General features: G+C 37.4%; 1 protein-coding gene across 1 annotated transcript in view; it reads left to right on the top strand.

Annotated features, from left to right (window-relative positions):
• LOC133657082 (neuroendocrine convertase 2-like) overlaps nucleotides 1-16421 on the top strand; it is a 69159-nt gene that overhangs the window by 10618 nt on the left and 42120 nt on the right. Inside the window, exons 3-4 of the mRNA XM_062058004.1 lie at nucleotides 14243-14356; nucleotides 14719-14827. Of these exons, the coding sequence (XP_061913988.1) occupies nucleotides 14243-14356; nucleotides 14719-14827 (223 nt within the window). The remainder of the gene's footprint in view (nucleotides 1-14242; nucleotides 14357-14718; nucleotides 14828-16421) is intronic.

Raw genomic sequence — 16421 nt, 5'->3', positions numbered from 1 at the left:
TAATCCATTCATTGGATAAAAGCTCACCTCTGTGCATTCACGCACAGTATAAAACGTTTGGTGGACAAAATGAGACAAAGGAGGAGTGGCATAAAACTTGTATTTCTGTGGGAAAAAATTGTACATGTAAACAAACTACGGTGACGGGGGGCGGCATCGCTCGGGTTTGGTAGAGCGGCCGTGCCGGCAACTTGAGGGTTCCAGGTTCGATTCCTGCTTCCGCCATTCTAGTCCCTGTTGTTGTGTTGTCGGGCAAGACACTTTACCCACCTGAACCCCCCAGTGCCACCCACACTGGTTTAAATGTGACTTAGATATTGGGTTCATCCACACCAGACTCTGCCATACTAATTGAATGATTTTTTATCAAAATTTCTTGTCATTCCCCAACCCCCCCCCCCCCAAGTTTGCTGTGAAACAAACGTAATTCATACTAATTGAATTATTTTTTTATCCATTCATTGGATAAACGCTCACCTCTGTGCATTCACGCACAGTATAAAACATTTGGTGGACAAAATGAGACAAAGAAGGAGTGGCACAAAACTTGTATTTCTGTGGGAAAAAATTGTACATGTAAACAAACTACGGTGACGGGGGTGGGGGGCGGCATAGCTCAGGTTGGTAGAGCGGCCGTGCCGGCAACTTGAGGGTTCCGGGTTCGATTCCCGCTTCCGCCATCCTAGTCCCTGCCGTTGTGTTGTCGGGCAAGACACTTTACCCACCTGAACCCCCCAGTGCCACCCACACTGGTTTAAATGTGACTTAGATATTGGGTTCATCCACACCAGACTCTGCCATACTAATTGAATGATTTTTTTATCCATTCATTGGATAAAAGCTCACCTCTGTGCATTCATGCACAGTATAAAACATTTGGTGGACAAAATGAGACAAAGGAGGAGTGGCATAAAACTTGTATTTCTGTGGGAAAAAATTGTACATGTAAACAAACTACGGTGACGGGGGGCGGCATCGCTTGGGTTTGGTAGAGCGGCCGTGCCGGCAACTTGAGGGTTCCAGGTTCGATTCCTGCTTCCGCCATCCTAGTCCCTGCCGTTGTGTTGTCGGGCAAGACACTTTACCCACCTGAACCCCCCAGTGCCACCCACACTGGTTTAAATGTGACTTAGATATTGGGTTCATCCACACCAGACTCTGCCATACTAATTGAATGATTTTTTATCAAAATTTCTTGTCACCCCCCCCCCCCCCCCCCCGCCCCCCCCCCCCCCAAGTTTGCTGTGAAACAAACGTAATTCATACTAATTGAATTATTTTTTTATCCATTCATTGGATAAAAGCTCACCTCTGTGCATTCACGCACAGTATAAAACATTTGGTGGACAAAATGAGACAAAGAAGGAGTGGCATAAAACTTGTATTTCTGTGGGAAAAAATTGTACATGTAAACAAACTACGGTGATGGGGGGGCGGCATAGCTCGGGTTGGTAGAGCAGCCGTGCCGGCAACTTGAGGGTTCCGGGTTCGATTCCCGCTTCCGCCATCCTAGTCCCTGCCGTTGTGTCGTCGGGCAAGACACTTTACCCACCTGAATCCCCCAGTGCCACCCACACTGGTTTAAATGTGACTTAGATATTGGGTTCATCCACACCAGACTCTGCCATACTAATTGAATGATTTTTTTTATCCATTCATTGGATAAAAGCTCACCTTTGTGCATTCACGCACAGTATAAAACATTTGGTGGACAAAATGAGACAAAGAAGGAGTGGCATAAAACTTGTATTCCTGAGGGAAAAAATTGTACATGTAAACAAACTACAGTGACGGGGGTTGGTGGTGTGGGGGGTGGGGGTGGTGGGGGGCGGCATAGCTCGGGTTGGTAGAGCAGCCAACTTAGATATTGGGTTCATCCACACCAGACTCTGCCATACTAATTGAATGCTTTTTTTATCCATTCAGTGGATAAAAGCTCACCTCTGTGCATTCACGCACAGTATAAAACATTTGGTGGACAAAATGAGACAAAGGAGTGGCATAAAACTTGTATTTCTGTGGGAACGTCGGAGAAAATTGTACATGTAAACAAACTACGGTGACTGGGGTGGGGGGGGGGGGCGTCATAGCTTGAGTTGGTCGAGCGGCCATGCCGGCAACTTGAGGGTTCCAGGTTCGATTCCCGCTTCCGCCATCCTAGTCCCTGCCGTTGTGTCGTCGGGCAAGACACTTTACCCACCTGATCCCCCCACACTGGTTTAAATGTAACTCAGATATTGGGTTTCACTATGTAAAGCGCTTTGAGTTACTAGAGAAAAGCGCTATATAAATATAATTCACTTCACTTCACTTTTAGGTGTTTTTTATGGCTATTATTAGGTACTTTTTTTTGTCCATAGCGTTAACAACGGATACCAGGAAATCCCTGCATTGCATCTTGCAGGAATAAAAACTATTTATTTTTTTCTGTTACAATCCCACTCAAGGTTTATTTATTTTTTTCTGCAAAATGATGAGGTTTCGTCGCTTGTGGAGAAAAGTGCGCTAAAAGCCTCACACACACACACACACCGTGACTCACACAAACTGTTATGGCCGGCTGAACGCCACTTTCCAACTCATCAGCGCTGAATCACCCACTATTGGTTAAGAGGTGCTTTTTAAAGAACACATCTAAAAAAAAATATGATATTTCTATGTTATGTTATCTTCCCCCCCCCCGTCCATTTCTAGTAGTTCCCGTGGAGCTCTATGATGAAATAAGTGGCGGTTAGCGAGCAGTGGGTGCACAAGTGACGCGGCGATGGCTTAATAGATGACATATCGTCTTATTTGCGCGCTCTCTGCGGAAAACATTGCGGCACGTTATTGATTATGGAACAGCTTGCCTGGAGAACCTGCAGATATTTTAAGAGCAGCCATAAGTCTCACCTTTTTGATTTTGCTTTAATTCCACATTTATTAATTTTATTGAAGTCATTTTTACTTCTTTTTTTGACTTCATTCTGTTCTCTCATTTATCACATACACTATATTGCCAAAATAAATGGCCACCTGCCTTGACTCACATATGAACTGGAATTGCCATCCCATTCCTAACCCAAAATGACGTCGGTCCACCTTTTGCAGCTATTACAGCTTCAACTCTTCTGGGGAAGGCTGTCCACAAGGTTGCGGAGTGTGTTTATAGGAATTTTCCACCATTCTTCCAAAAGCGCATTGGTGAGGTCACATACTGATGACCTGGCTCTCGGTCTCCGTTCTAATTCATCCCAAAGGTGCTCTATTGGAGTTCAGGTCAGGACTCTGTGCAGGCCAGTCAAGTTCATCCACACCAGACTCTGTCATCCATGTCTTTATGGACTTTGCTTTGTGCACTGGTCCAAACTGTTCCCACAAGGTTGGGGAGCATGGAATTGTCCAAACTGTTTTGGCACCCTGGAGCATTCAAAGATCCTTTCACTGGAACAACTCCTGAAAAAAAAATAAAAAATAATCATAATTCCTCCTCCACCAAATTTCACAATGCAGTCCGAAATGTAGCGTTCTCTTGGCAACCTCCAAACCCAGACTGGTCCATCAGATTGCCAGATGGAAAAGCCTGATTCATCAGTCCAGAGAAGGCGTCTCCACTGCTCTAAAGTCCAGTGGTGACGTGCTTTACACCAGTGGTCCCCAACCACTGGGCCCGGTACCAGTCCGCGGACCGATTGGTACCGGGACCAAAAAAAAATAATTTTTTTTTATTTTTTAATTTTTTTATTTCTTGCGCGGCCCGGTACCAATCGGTCCGCGGACCGGCGCAAGAAATTTAAATTAAAAAAAAAATGAATAAAAAAAAAAAATAAAAAAAATAAAATCAACATAAAAAACAGAATAAATACATTATATATCAATATAGATCAATACAGTCTGCAGGGATACAGTCCGTAAGCACACATGATTGTATTTCTTTATGAAAAAAAATAAATGAATAAAAAAAAAAAAAAAAAAAAAAAAAAAAAATCACCCCCCCCCCCCCTTAACCCCCCTCCCCCGGTCCGTGGGACACATTTTCAAGCGTTGACCAGTCCCCAGCTACAAAAAGGTTGGGGACCACTGCTTTACACCACTGCATTTGGACTTGATGATGTATGGCTTAGATGCGGCTGCTCGGCCATTAAAACCCATTCCGTGAAGCTCTCTGCAAACTGTACGTGGGCTAAATTGGAAGGTCACATGCAGTTTGGAGCTCTGTAGCAACTGACTGTGCAGAAAGTCTTGGCACTATGCGCTTCAGCATCCGTTAACCCCTCTCTTGTCAGTTCATGTGGCCTACCACTTGGGGGCTGAGTTGCTGTTGTTCCCCAAAATCTTCCATTTTCCTATAATAAAGCCGACAGTTGACTTTGGAATATTTAGGAGCGAGGAAATTTCACGGCTGGATTTGTTGCACAGGTAGCATCCTATGACAGTTCCACGCTGGAAATCACTGAAAGCGGCTCATTTGGATGGGTGGCCAAATACTTTTGGCAATATAGTGTATATCACAAAAAAACTGCTTTGTTTCCCTCTTGGGTTTTTCCTGTCACAGCAAGTCAATGGCATGTAGGATTTAGTATTTTTATGGCTGGAGCAATAACTGCGAAGGCCATGTTGAAATTTTCCATTTATTTGTTTGCCCAGAAGTGTGCATCAATCCCTTTATGTGCAACACTGCATGCATGGCTGCAACGCACGAGGTCATGCTGTCACGCTCAATGGCGCCTGTGTTTATGGTCGTCTACACCCGCTTCCATCCGTCACATTTGGTCTCAGTCAGGGGTCAGCAACCCGAAATGTTGAAAGAGCCACATTGGACCAAAAATACAACAGCAAAAAAAAAAAAATCTGCTTGGAGCCGCAAAATATTAAAAGCATTATATAAGTGTTGTAATGAAGGCAACACATGATGTAAGTGTCTATATTAGCTATATTAGCCTACTATCAAAATTACTTTAAAAGTCTTATATACGTGTTATAATGAAGGCAACACATGATGTAAGTGTCTATATTAGCTATATTAGCCTACTATCAAAATGATTTTAAAAGTTTTATATAAGTGTTATAATGAAGGCAACACATGATGTAAGTGTCTATATTAGTTATATTAGCCTACTATCAAAATGATTTTAAAAGTTTTATATAAGTGTTATAATGAAGGCAACACATGATGTAAGTGTCTATATTAGCTATATTAGCCTACTATCAAAATGATTTTAAAAGTTTGATATAAGTGTTATAATGAAGACAACATATGATGTAAGTGTCTATATTAGCTATATTAGCCTACTATCAAAATGACTTTAAAAGTCTTATACAAGTGTTATAATGAAGGCAACACATGATGTAAGTGTCTATATTAGCTATAATAGCCTACTATCAAAATGACTTTAAAAGTCTTATACAAGTGTTATAATGAAGGCAACACATGATGTAAGTGTCTATATTATCCTACTATCAAAATGACTTTAAAAGACTTATATAAGTGTTATAATTAAGACAACACATGATGTAAGTGTCTATATTAGCTATATTAGCCTACTATAAATATGACTTTAAAAGTCTTATATAAGTGTTATAATGAAGGCAACACATGATGTAAGTGTCTATATTAGCCTACTATCAAAATGATTTTAAAAGTTTTATATAAGTGTTATAATGAAGGCAACACATGATGTAAGTGTTTATATTAGCTATATTAGCCTACTATCAAAATTACTTTAAAAGTCTTATATAAGTGTTATTATGACGGCAACACATGATGTAAGTGTCTATATTAGTTATATTAGCCTACTATCAAAATGACTGTAAAAGACTTATATAAGTGTTATAATGAAGGCAACACATGATGTAAGTGTCTATATTAGCCTACTATCAAAATGACTTTAAAAGTCTTATATAAGTGTTATAATGAAGGCAACACATGATGTAAGTGTCCATATTATCCTACTATCAAAATGACTTTAAAAGACTTATATAAGTGTTATAATTCAGACAACACATGATGTAGGTGTCTATATTAGCTATATTAGCCTACTATCAAAATGATTTTAAAAGTTTTATATAAGTGTTATAATGAAGGCAACACATGATGTAAGTGTTTATATTAGCTATATTAGCCTACTATCAAAATGACTTTAAAAGTCTTATATAAGTGTTATTATGACGGCAACACATGATGTAAGTGTCTATATTAGTTATATTAGCCTACTATCAAAATGACTGTAAAAGACTTATATAAGTGTTATAATGAAGGCAACACATGATGTAAGTGTCTATATTAGCATACTATCAAAATGACTTTAAAAGTCTTATATAAGTGTTTTAATGAAGGCAACACATGATGTAAGTGTCTATATTAGCCTACTATCAAAATGACTTTAAAAGTCTTATATAAGTGTTATAATGAAGGCAACACATGATGTAGGTGTCTATATTAGCTATATTAGCCTACTATCAAAATGACTTTAAAAGTCTTATATAAGTGTTATAATGAAGGCAACACATGATGTAGGTGTCTATATTAGCTATATTAGCCTACTATCAAAATGACTTTAAAAGTCTTATATAAGTGTTATAATGAAGGCAACACATGATGTAAGTGTTTATATTAGCAATATTAGCCTACTATCAAAGGCTGATGCAAATCTTTGTTGACAGAAATGTTGTATTAAATATCAGAAATGCAGCCAACATTACATACAGATAATGTGTCATGAGACATGCACATATAAATTAAATACACAGAGGACATAAATAAAGGAAATGAAACAAGCTCAAATACACCTAGAAACGAGGCATAATGATGCAATATGTACATACAGCTAGCCTAAATAGCATGTTAGCATCGATTAGCGTGCAGTCCTAGATTGACCAAATATGCCTGATTAGCACTCCAGCACATCAATAAGCTCACTTTTGTGCATTCAGTTCAGTTTCAGTTTACGCACAGCATAAAAAGTTTGGTGGATAAAATTAAAGATTAAAGATTAAAGTACCAGAGATTGTCACACACACACTAGATGTGGTGAAATGTGTCCTCTGCATTTGTCCCATCCCCTTGGGGAGCAGTGGGCAGCAGCGGCGCCGCGCCCGGGAATCATTTTGGTGATTTAACCCCCAACTCCAAACCTTTGTTGCTGAGTGCCAAGCAGGGAGGTTATGGGTCCCATTTTTATAGTCTTTGGTATGACTCGGCTGGGATTTGAACTCAACCTACCGATCTCAGGGCGGACACTCTAACCACTAGGCCACTGATGAGACAAAGAATGAGCGGCGTAAAACACGTCTTTCTGTGGCAGCGTTGGAGAAAGTTGCACATGCAAACAAACTGCGAGGCGTTCAAGGATCGCTGAAATTCGTAGGAAACGGCGCTTTCCAAATACTCTCATCAGCAAAGCGTGTTTAACATAAACTGTGGGATTTCCAACAATTAGGAAAGTTTGTGTCATGTTTGTTTTCCCACAGAAAATATATTAAAGCAAAATGTATTTATTTTTCTTCATCTTTTTCCATTTTCACACATCTCTGGAAGAAGATGAACCATGAATTGATTAACGTGGACCCCCGACTTAAGCACGTTGAAAAACGTATTCGGTTGTTACTAGGGATGTCCGATAATGGCTTTTTGCCGATATCCGATATTCCGATATTGTCCCACTCTTTAATTACCGATACCGATATCAACCGATACCGATATCAACCGATATATACAGTCGTGGAATTAACACATTATTATGTCTAATTTGGACAACCAAGTATGGTGAAGATAAGGTACTTTTAAAAAAAAATTATAAAATAAATGAAGATAAATAAATTAAAAACATTTTCTTCAATAAAAAAGAAAGTAAAACAATATAAAAACAGTTACATAGAAACTAGTAATTAATGAAAATGAGTAAAATTAACTGTTAAAGGTTAGTACTATTAGTGGAGCAGCAGCACACACAATCATGTGTGCTTACGGACTGTATCCCTTGCAGACTGTATTGATATATATTGATATATATTGTAGGAACCAGAATATTGATAACAGAAAGAAATGGGGGGAGGGAGGTTTTTTGGGTTGGTGCACTGATTGTAAGTGTATCTTGTGTTTTTTATGTTGATTTAATAAAAAAACAAACAAAAAAACAACAACAACAACGATACAGATAATAAAAAAAACGATACCGATAATTTCCGATATTACATTTTAACGCATTTATCGGCCACATCCCTACTTAAAATAACAGGCGGATTGTTTATTTACAGATAATGTCTTCAATTCTACAGCTTTATAAACGATTTAAAAAAAATAGAAAAATTACCGTAGAAATTTAGAGTAAATTAACCATAAAAATAGGATTTTTTTTTTACAGTGTATATGTTGACCACATGAACGCTGGCAATGGACCCTGTGTGTGGCTCACAGCCATCACACACACACAGCTATCTCTATTTTTGGGGCAGAATTATTATAGTGTTCCCAATGTTAAAAGGATAAAGCCATTGTTTACAAATTTGGTAAATAAATAAACAAAAAATGCCAAAAGGGACAAGCGGTAGAAAATGGATGGATGTATATTTAACCGAACCGTGACCTCTAAACCGAGGTACGTACCGAACTGAAATTTTTGTGCACCGTTACACCCTTAAGGGAATATGTACTGTACTGTGCAATCTACTAATAAAAGTCTCAATCAATCAATCAATCAAAAAGGTTCAGGGAGCCACTAGGGCGGCGCTAAGGAGCCGCGGGTAGCTGCACGACCCGGTTTAAGTTGAGCAAGGGACTGTTAAAGTTACTATTAAAATGCAGTAGTGGTCTCTCCTTTATAGGCCATTGCTGTATCAGAGATTTGTTTGAGAGGCTTGGCGAGTGATTGATTTTGTCATTTTCCCTGGAGTCGGTCTAGGATTCTATTAGCGGAACCACAATGACCCACTTCTTTCTTTTGCCGGTGTCTCCTTTTATATATCTCTGCCATCAAATGTGCCGCACTTACCCTCTTGCGCTATTGCACAAGCAATGTGTTTTACAAATACATTACTTTTCTAATCCACATTTTTTGATTTGCGCCAAAATGAGGTGGACTTTATAGTGTGAAAGGAGTGTAAACATTTTGGATTTAGCGTTAATTTGTGTTGGGGGGGGGGGGGGGGGGCTGTCATTTGGAATGATGGACCGCAGCGTGGTGTGCACTTCCTGATTGCTCAGAGTACGCCGTAAAAAGATGAATGGGTTTAGGACATTTTAAAAGGCTATCTTGAGTGCCGCTCTATACTGGCTTATCTGTCTAAAAGCAGTAAACACACCAACAATGCTGCCCGGGTGGCACTGGAACCAGGGCTCGGCGACCCACAATGTTTAAAGGAGACATATTGGACCAAAAAAAAAAAAAAAAAATCTGTCGGGAGACGCGAAAAATTTAAATATAAGTGTTATAATGAAGGCAACACATGATGCAAGTGCCTATATTAGCCTACTATCAAAATGACTTTAAAAGTCTTATATAAGTGTTATAATGAAGGCAACACATGATGTAAGTGTCTATATTAGCTATATTAGCCTACTATCAAAATGACTTTAAAAGTCTTTTATAAGGGCTATAATGAAGGCAACACATGATGTAAGTGTCTATATTAAAAATATTAGCCTACTATCAAAATGACTTTAAAAGTCTTATAAAAGTGTTATAATGAAGACAACACATGATGTAAGTGTCTATATTAGCCTACTATCAAAATGACTTTAAAAGTCTTAAATAAGTGTTATAATGAAGACAACACATGATGTAAGTGTCTATATTAGCTATATTAGCCTACTATCAAAATGACTTTAAAAGTCTTATATAAATGTTATAATGAAGGCAACACATGATGTAAGTATCTATATTAGTTATATTATCCTACTATCAAAATGACTTTAAAAGTCTTATATAAGTGTTATAAAGAAGACAACACATGATGTAAGTGTCTATATTAGCCTACTATCAAAATGACTTTAAAAGTCTTATATAAGTGTTAATAATGAAGACAACACATTATGTAAGTGCCTATATTAGCTGTATTAGCCTACTATCAAAATGTCTTTAAAAGTCTTATATAAGTGCTATAATGAAGGCAACACATGATGTAAGTGTCTATATTAACTATATTATCTTACTATCAAAATGACTTTAAAAGTCTTATAAAAGTGTTATAATGAAGGCAACACATGATGTAAGTGTCTATATTAGCCTACTATCAAAATGACTTTAAAAGTCTTATATAAGTGTCATAATGAAGGCAACACATGATGTAAGTGTCTATATTAGCTATATTAGCCTACTATCAAAATGTCTTTAAAAGTCTTATATAAGTGTTATAATGAAGGCAACATATGATGTAAGTGTCTATATTAGCTATATTAGCCTACTTTCAAAATTACTTTAAAAGTCTTATATACGTGTTATAATGAAGACAACACATGATGAAAGTGTCTATATTAGCAATATTAGCCTGCTATCAAAATGACTTTAAAAGTCTTATATAAGTGTTATAATGAAGACAACACATGATGTAAGTGTCTATATTAAAAATATTAGCCTACTATCAAAATGACTTTAAAAGTCTTATAAAAGTGTTATAATGAAGACAACACATGATGTAAGTGTCTATATTAGCCTACTATCAAAATGACTTTAAAAGTCTTAAATAAGTGTTATAATGAAGACAACACATGATGTAAGTGTCTATATTAGCTATATTAGCCTACTATCAAAATGACTTTAAAAGTCTTATATAAATGTTATAATGAAGGCAACACATGATGTAAGTATCTATATTAGTTATATTATCCTACTATCAAAATGACTTTAAAAGTCTTATATAAGTGTTATAAAGAAGACAACACATGATGTAAGTGTCTATATTAGCCTACTATCAAAATGACTTTAAAAGTCTTATATAAGTGTTAATAATGAAGACAACACATTATGTAAGTGCCTATATTAGCTGTATTAGCCTACTATCAAAATGTCTTTAAAAGTCTTATATAAGTGCTATAATGAAGGCAACACATGATGTAAGTGTCTATATTAGCTATATTATCTTACTATCAAAATGACTTTAAAAGTCTTATAAAAGTGTTATAATGAAGGCAACACATGATGTAAGTGTCTATATTAGCCTACTATCAAAATGACTTTAAAAGTCTTATATAAGTGTCATAATGAAGGCAACACATGATGTAAGTGTCTATATTAGCTATATTAGCCTACTATCAAAATGTCTTTAAAAGTCTTATATAAGTGTTATAATGAAGGCAACACATGATGTAAGTGTCTATATTAGCTATATTATCTTACTATCAAAATGACTTTAAAAGTCTTATAAAAGTGTTATAATGAAGGCAACACATGATGTAAGTGTCTATATTAGCCTACTATCAAAATGACTTTAAAATCCTCATATAAATGTTATTATGAAGGCAACATATGATGTAAGTGTCTAAATTAGCTATATTAGCCTGCTATCAAAATGACTTTAAAAGTCTTATATAAGTGTTATAATGAAGGCAACATATGATGTAAGTGTCTATATTAGCTATATTAGCCTACTTTCAAAATTACTTTAAAAGTCTTATATACGTGTTATAATGAAGACAACACATGATGAAAGTGTCTATATTAGCAATATTAGCCTGCTATCAAAATGACTTTAAAAGTCTTATATAAGTGTTATAATGAAGACAACACATGATGTTAGCGTCTATATTAGCTATGTGTGTGTGTGACTATCAGTGGTACTTTAACTTTAACTTGATTGATCCAGAAGGGAAATTGCTACTGGGGAAAAGTAGTTCCGCTACGCAGCTTAGCTCGTTACTTAGACTCACACTCAGACAAACTTTACTGATCCACAAGGGAGATTGTTCCACACAGTAGCTCAGTTACAAATGATGGAAAAGACGGAAAGGACAATGCAGGTATAAAATAGACAAAAACAATATAAAATATAACATGTATACGTACTATTTACATAATATATCTACAGTATAGGATATATACTGATATATTATGTTATATGTTTATATCATATAATATATAACAATTACCATGTACAATATTACAGTATATGTAACAGCTGCAGCATAACATTTTTAAAGCTGCTAAAACCCTTCAAAAAAACAATATATTGACAGCAACTATCTATATCTATATCTTATGATTTTGGTTTACAGAGTAAACAACTAAAAAGTAAGGTTTTGGGTAGAGATGTAGAGATTTATCGGCCGATAATATCGGCAGACCGATATTATCGGCCGATAAATGCGTTAAAATGTAATATCGGAAATTAACGGTATCGTTTTTTTTAATTATCAGTATCGTTTTGTTTTTTTAATTTTTTAAAATTAAATCCACATAAAAAACACAAGATACACTTACAATTAGTGCACCAACCCAAAAAACCTCCCTCCCCCCATTTACACTCATTCACACAAAAGGGTTGTTTCTTTCTGTTATTAATATTCTGCTTCCTACATTATATATCAATATATATCAATACAGTCTGCAAGGGATACAGTCCGTAAGCACACATGATTGTGCGTGCTGCTGCTCCACTAATAGTACTAACCTTTAACAGTTAATTTTACAAATTTTCATTCATTACTAGTTTCTATGTAACTGTTTTTATATTGTTTTACTTTCTTTTTTATTCAAAAAAATGTTTTTAATTTATTTATCTTATTTTATTTGATTCATTTTTTTAAAAAGTACCTTATCTTCACCATACCTGGTTGTCCAGATTAGGCATAATAAATTGTTCCACACAGTAGCTCAGTTACAAATGATTGAAAAGACGGAAAGGACAATGCAGGTATAAAATAGACAAAAACAATATAAAATATAACATATATATACGTACTATTTACATAATATATCTACAGTATAGGATATATACTGATATATTATATGATATGTTTATATCATATAATATATAACAATTACCATGCACAATATTACAGTATATGTAACAGCTGCAGCATAACTGTTATGATCCGCTGCCCGGACCATAGTTTTACGTTTTCAAGTCACATGTGTTTTCAGCACCTTGTTTTGTTTCTGTTGCCATGACGGCAGATTATGCTCAGCTGCCTCTGGCTAGTGTTCGAGACGCTCACCTGTTGTCCGGGCACTAATCAGAGGGCTATTTAGTCTTTGCCCGGGCCTCACTCGGCCTGGCTTCCTAATTTTCTTTCACGCAACAGCTAACGACCACTTTGATTTCCTGCTAGCTTTCAGGCTATGCTATTTTGCTTGCTAGCTCCCACGCTAGTCGTTTTTGTTTTTTCCTGTCCGATTTAGTTCCTGAATAAATAATTTTCCTACCTGCAAGCTGTGTCCGAGCCGTCTGCATCCTTGGGAGAACACCTCGCACCACGATGCGACCAGGTCGTTACAATAACATTTTTAAAGCTGCTAAAACCCTTCAAAAAACAATATATTGACAGCAACTATCTATATCTATATCTTATGATTTTGGTTTACAGAGTAAACAACTAAAAAGTAAGGTTTTGGGTAGAGATGTCCGATAATATCGGTCTGCTGATATTATCGGCCGATAAATGCGTTAAAATGTAATATCGGAAATTATTGGTATCGGTTTTTTTAATTATCAGTATCGTTTTTTAAAATTTATTTATTTATTTTATTTAAATTAAATCCACATAAAAAACACAAGATACACTTACAATTAGTGCACCAACCCAAAAAACCTCCCTCCCCCCATTTACACTCATTCACACAAAAGGGTTGTTTCTTTCTGTTATTAATATCCTGGTTCCTACATTATATATCAATATATATCAATACAGTCTGCAAGGGATACAGTCCGTAAGCACACATGATTGTGCGTGCTGCTGCTCTACTAATAGTACTAACCTTTAACAGTTAATTTTACAAATTTTCATTAATTACTAGTTTCTATGTAACTGTTTTTATATTGTTTTACTTTCTTTTTTATTCAAGAAAATGTTTTTTAATTTATTTATCTTATTTTATTTGATTCATTTTTAAAAAAAAAGTAACTTATCTTCACCATACCTGGTTGTCCAAATTAGGCATAATAATGTGTTAATTCCACGACTGCATATATCGGTTGATATCGGTATCGGTAATTAAAGAGTTGGACAATATCGGCATATCGGATATCGGCAAAAAGCCATTATCGGACATCCCTAGTTTTGGGCATTGTTTTTTTAAACGCATACATTTGTCTAAATATGGCTTCCCAGGTGAAGAGCATTCTGGAGCAAGAGGGTTTCGACCGGCAGAAGCGAGGCTACAGAAGTTTAAACGACATGGACGTCAACATAAGCGACCCGCTGTTCACCAAACAGTGGTATCTGGTGAGTCACCGCACGCCTCACCTTTTTTTTTTTTTTTTTTTTTTTTTTTTTTTTTTTTGCACATTTCCCCGGTCCATCATCACAAGGAGACACATTCCCCGCCACTTCCACAATCAATGTTGTTCGTCACACTCAAATTAGCCCTGCCAATATTCCGTCTGCAGCCTGATTCCACGGCGCCCTTCTCGTTTAAGCCTGACTGGCAGCCGTGACATTTATGCATCTCGCTGCAGATGCACAGATACACCGTTATCTCCCGCATTAACTTCAATGCCCACACACACATCCTCCATGTTGTCTGTTTTTTTGTACCTGTGCCCGTGTGTGAGTCACGGGTGTTGATGCATATTTTACCTTATCAGATAAACACGGGCCAGGCAGACGGCACACCCGGGCTGGATCTTAATGTGGCTGAAGCGTGGCAACTGGGCTACACCGGCCATGGCGTCACCATTGCCATAATGGATGATGGTGTGTATTATTTCATCTATTTGACTACAAACCCCGTTTCCATATGAGTTGGGACATTGTGTTAGATGTAAATATAAACAGAATACAATGATTTGCAAATCATTTTCAACCCATATTCAGTTGAATATGCGACAAAGACAACATATTTGATGTTCAAACTGATAAAAAAAAATTTTTTTGTTGCAAATAATCATTAACTTTAGAATTTGATGTCAGCAACACGTGACAAAGAAGTTGGGAAAGGTGGCAATAAATACTGATAAAGTTGAGGAATGCTCATCAAACACTTATTTGGAACATCCCACAGGTGTGCAGGCTAATTGGGAACGGGTGGGTGCCATGATTGGGTATAAAAGTAGATTCCATGGAATGCTCAGTCGTTCACAAACAAGGACGGGGCGAGGGTCACCACTTTGTCAACAAATGCGTGAGCAAATTGTTGAACAGTTTAAGAACAACCTTTCTCAACCAGCTATTGCAAGGAATTTAGGGATTTAACCATCTACGCTCCGTAATATCATCAAAGGGTTCAGAGAATCTGGAGAAATCACTGCAGGTAAGCAGCTAAGCCCGTGACCTTCCATCCCTCAGGCTGTACTGCATCAACAAGCGACATCGGTGTGTAAAGGATATCACCACATGGGCTCAGGAACACCTCAGAAACCCACTGTCAGTAACTACAGTTGGTCGCTACATCTGTAAGTGCAAGTTAAAACTCTCTTATGCAAGGCGAAAACCGTTTATCAACAACACCCAGAAACGCCGTCGGCTTCGCTGGGCCCGAGCTCATCTAAGATGGACTGATACAAAGTGGGTATTCTAATCACTTGGCCCTGGCCACAGGTGTATCAAATCAAGCACCTAAAAAACATTTTGGACAACTTCATGTTCCCAACCTTGTGGGAACAGTTTGGAGCGGGGCCCCTTCCTCTTCCAACATGACTGTGCACCGGTGCACAAAGCAAAGTCCATAAAAGACATGGATGACAGAGTCTGGTGTGGATGAACTTGACTGGCCTGCACAGAGTCCTGACCTGAACTCCGATAGAACACCTTTGGGATGAATTAGAACGGAGACTGAGAGCCAACATCAGTGTGTGACCTCACCAATGCGCTTTTGGAAATGTGGTGGAAAATTCCTATAAACAGACTCCGCAACCTTGTGGACAGCCTTCCCGGAAGAGTTGAAGCTGTAATAGCTGCAAAAAGGTGGACCCACATCATGTTAAACCCTATGGGTTAGGAATGGGATGGCACTTTAAATATTCCAAAGTCAACTGTCGGCTTTGTTATTAGAAAATGGAAGATTTTGGGAACAACAGCAACTCAGCCACCAAGTGGTAGGCCACATGAACTGACAAGAGAGGCGGATGCTGAGGTGCATAGTGCAAATACTTTCTGCCCAGTCAGTTGCTACAAATTATCAGCTCTTTTTAAAACACCACCGGCTTATAGTGTCGGCTCACTATTTGGCCTAATGGAGCAAAGCAGTGGAGGTAAATAGGGGCTCACTGTTTGGCAAATCAGCCGGTCAAGTTCCTATCTACTGACCTACTTAAGACCTGCACACACAAACCAATTATAAAAAGCCACG

Source organism: Entelurus aequoreus, linkage group LG09 (assembly GCF_033978785.1).
Source record: "Entelurus aequoreus isolate RoL-2023_Sb linkage group LG09, RoL_Eaeq_v1.1, whole genome shotgun sequence".
Taxonomy (NCBI): Eukaryota; Metazoa; Chordata; class Actinopteri; order Syngnathiformes; family Syngnathidae; genus Entelurus; species Entelurus aequoreus.
This window is presented reverse-complemented; position numbering and strand designations above follow the sequence as displayed.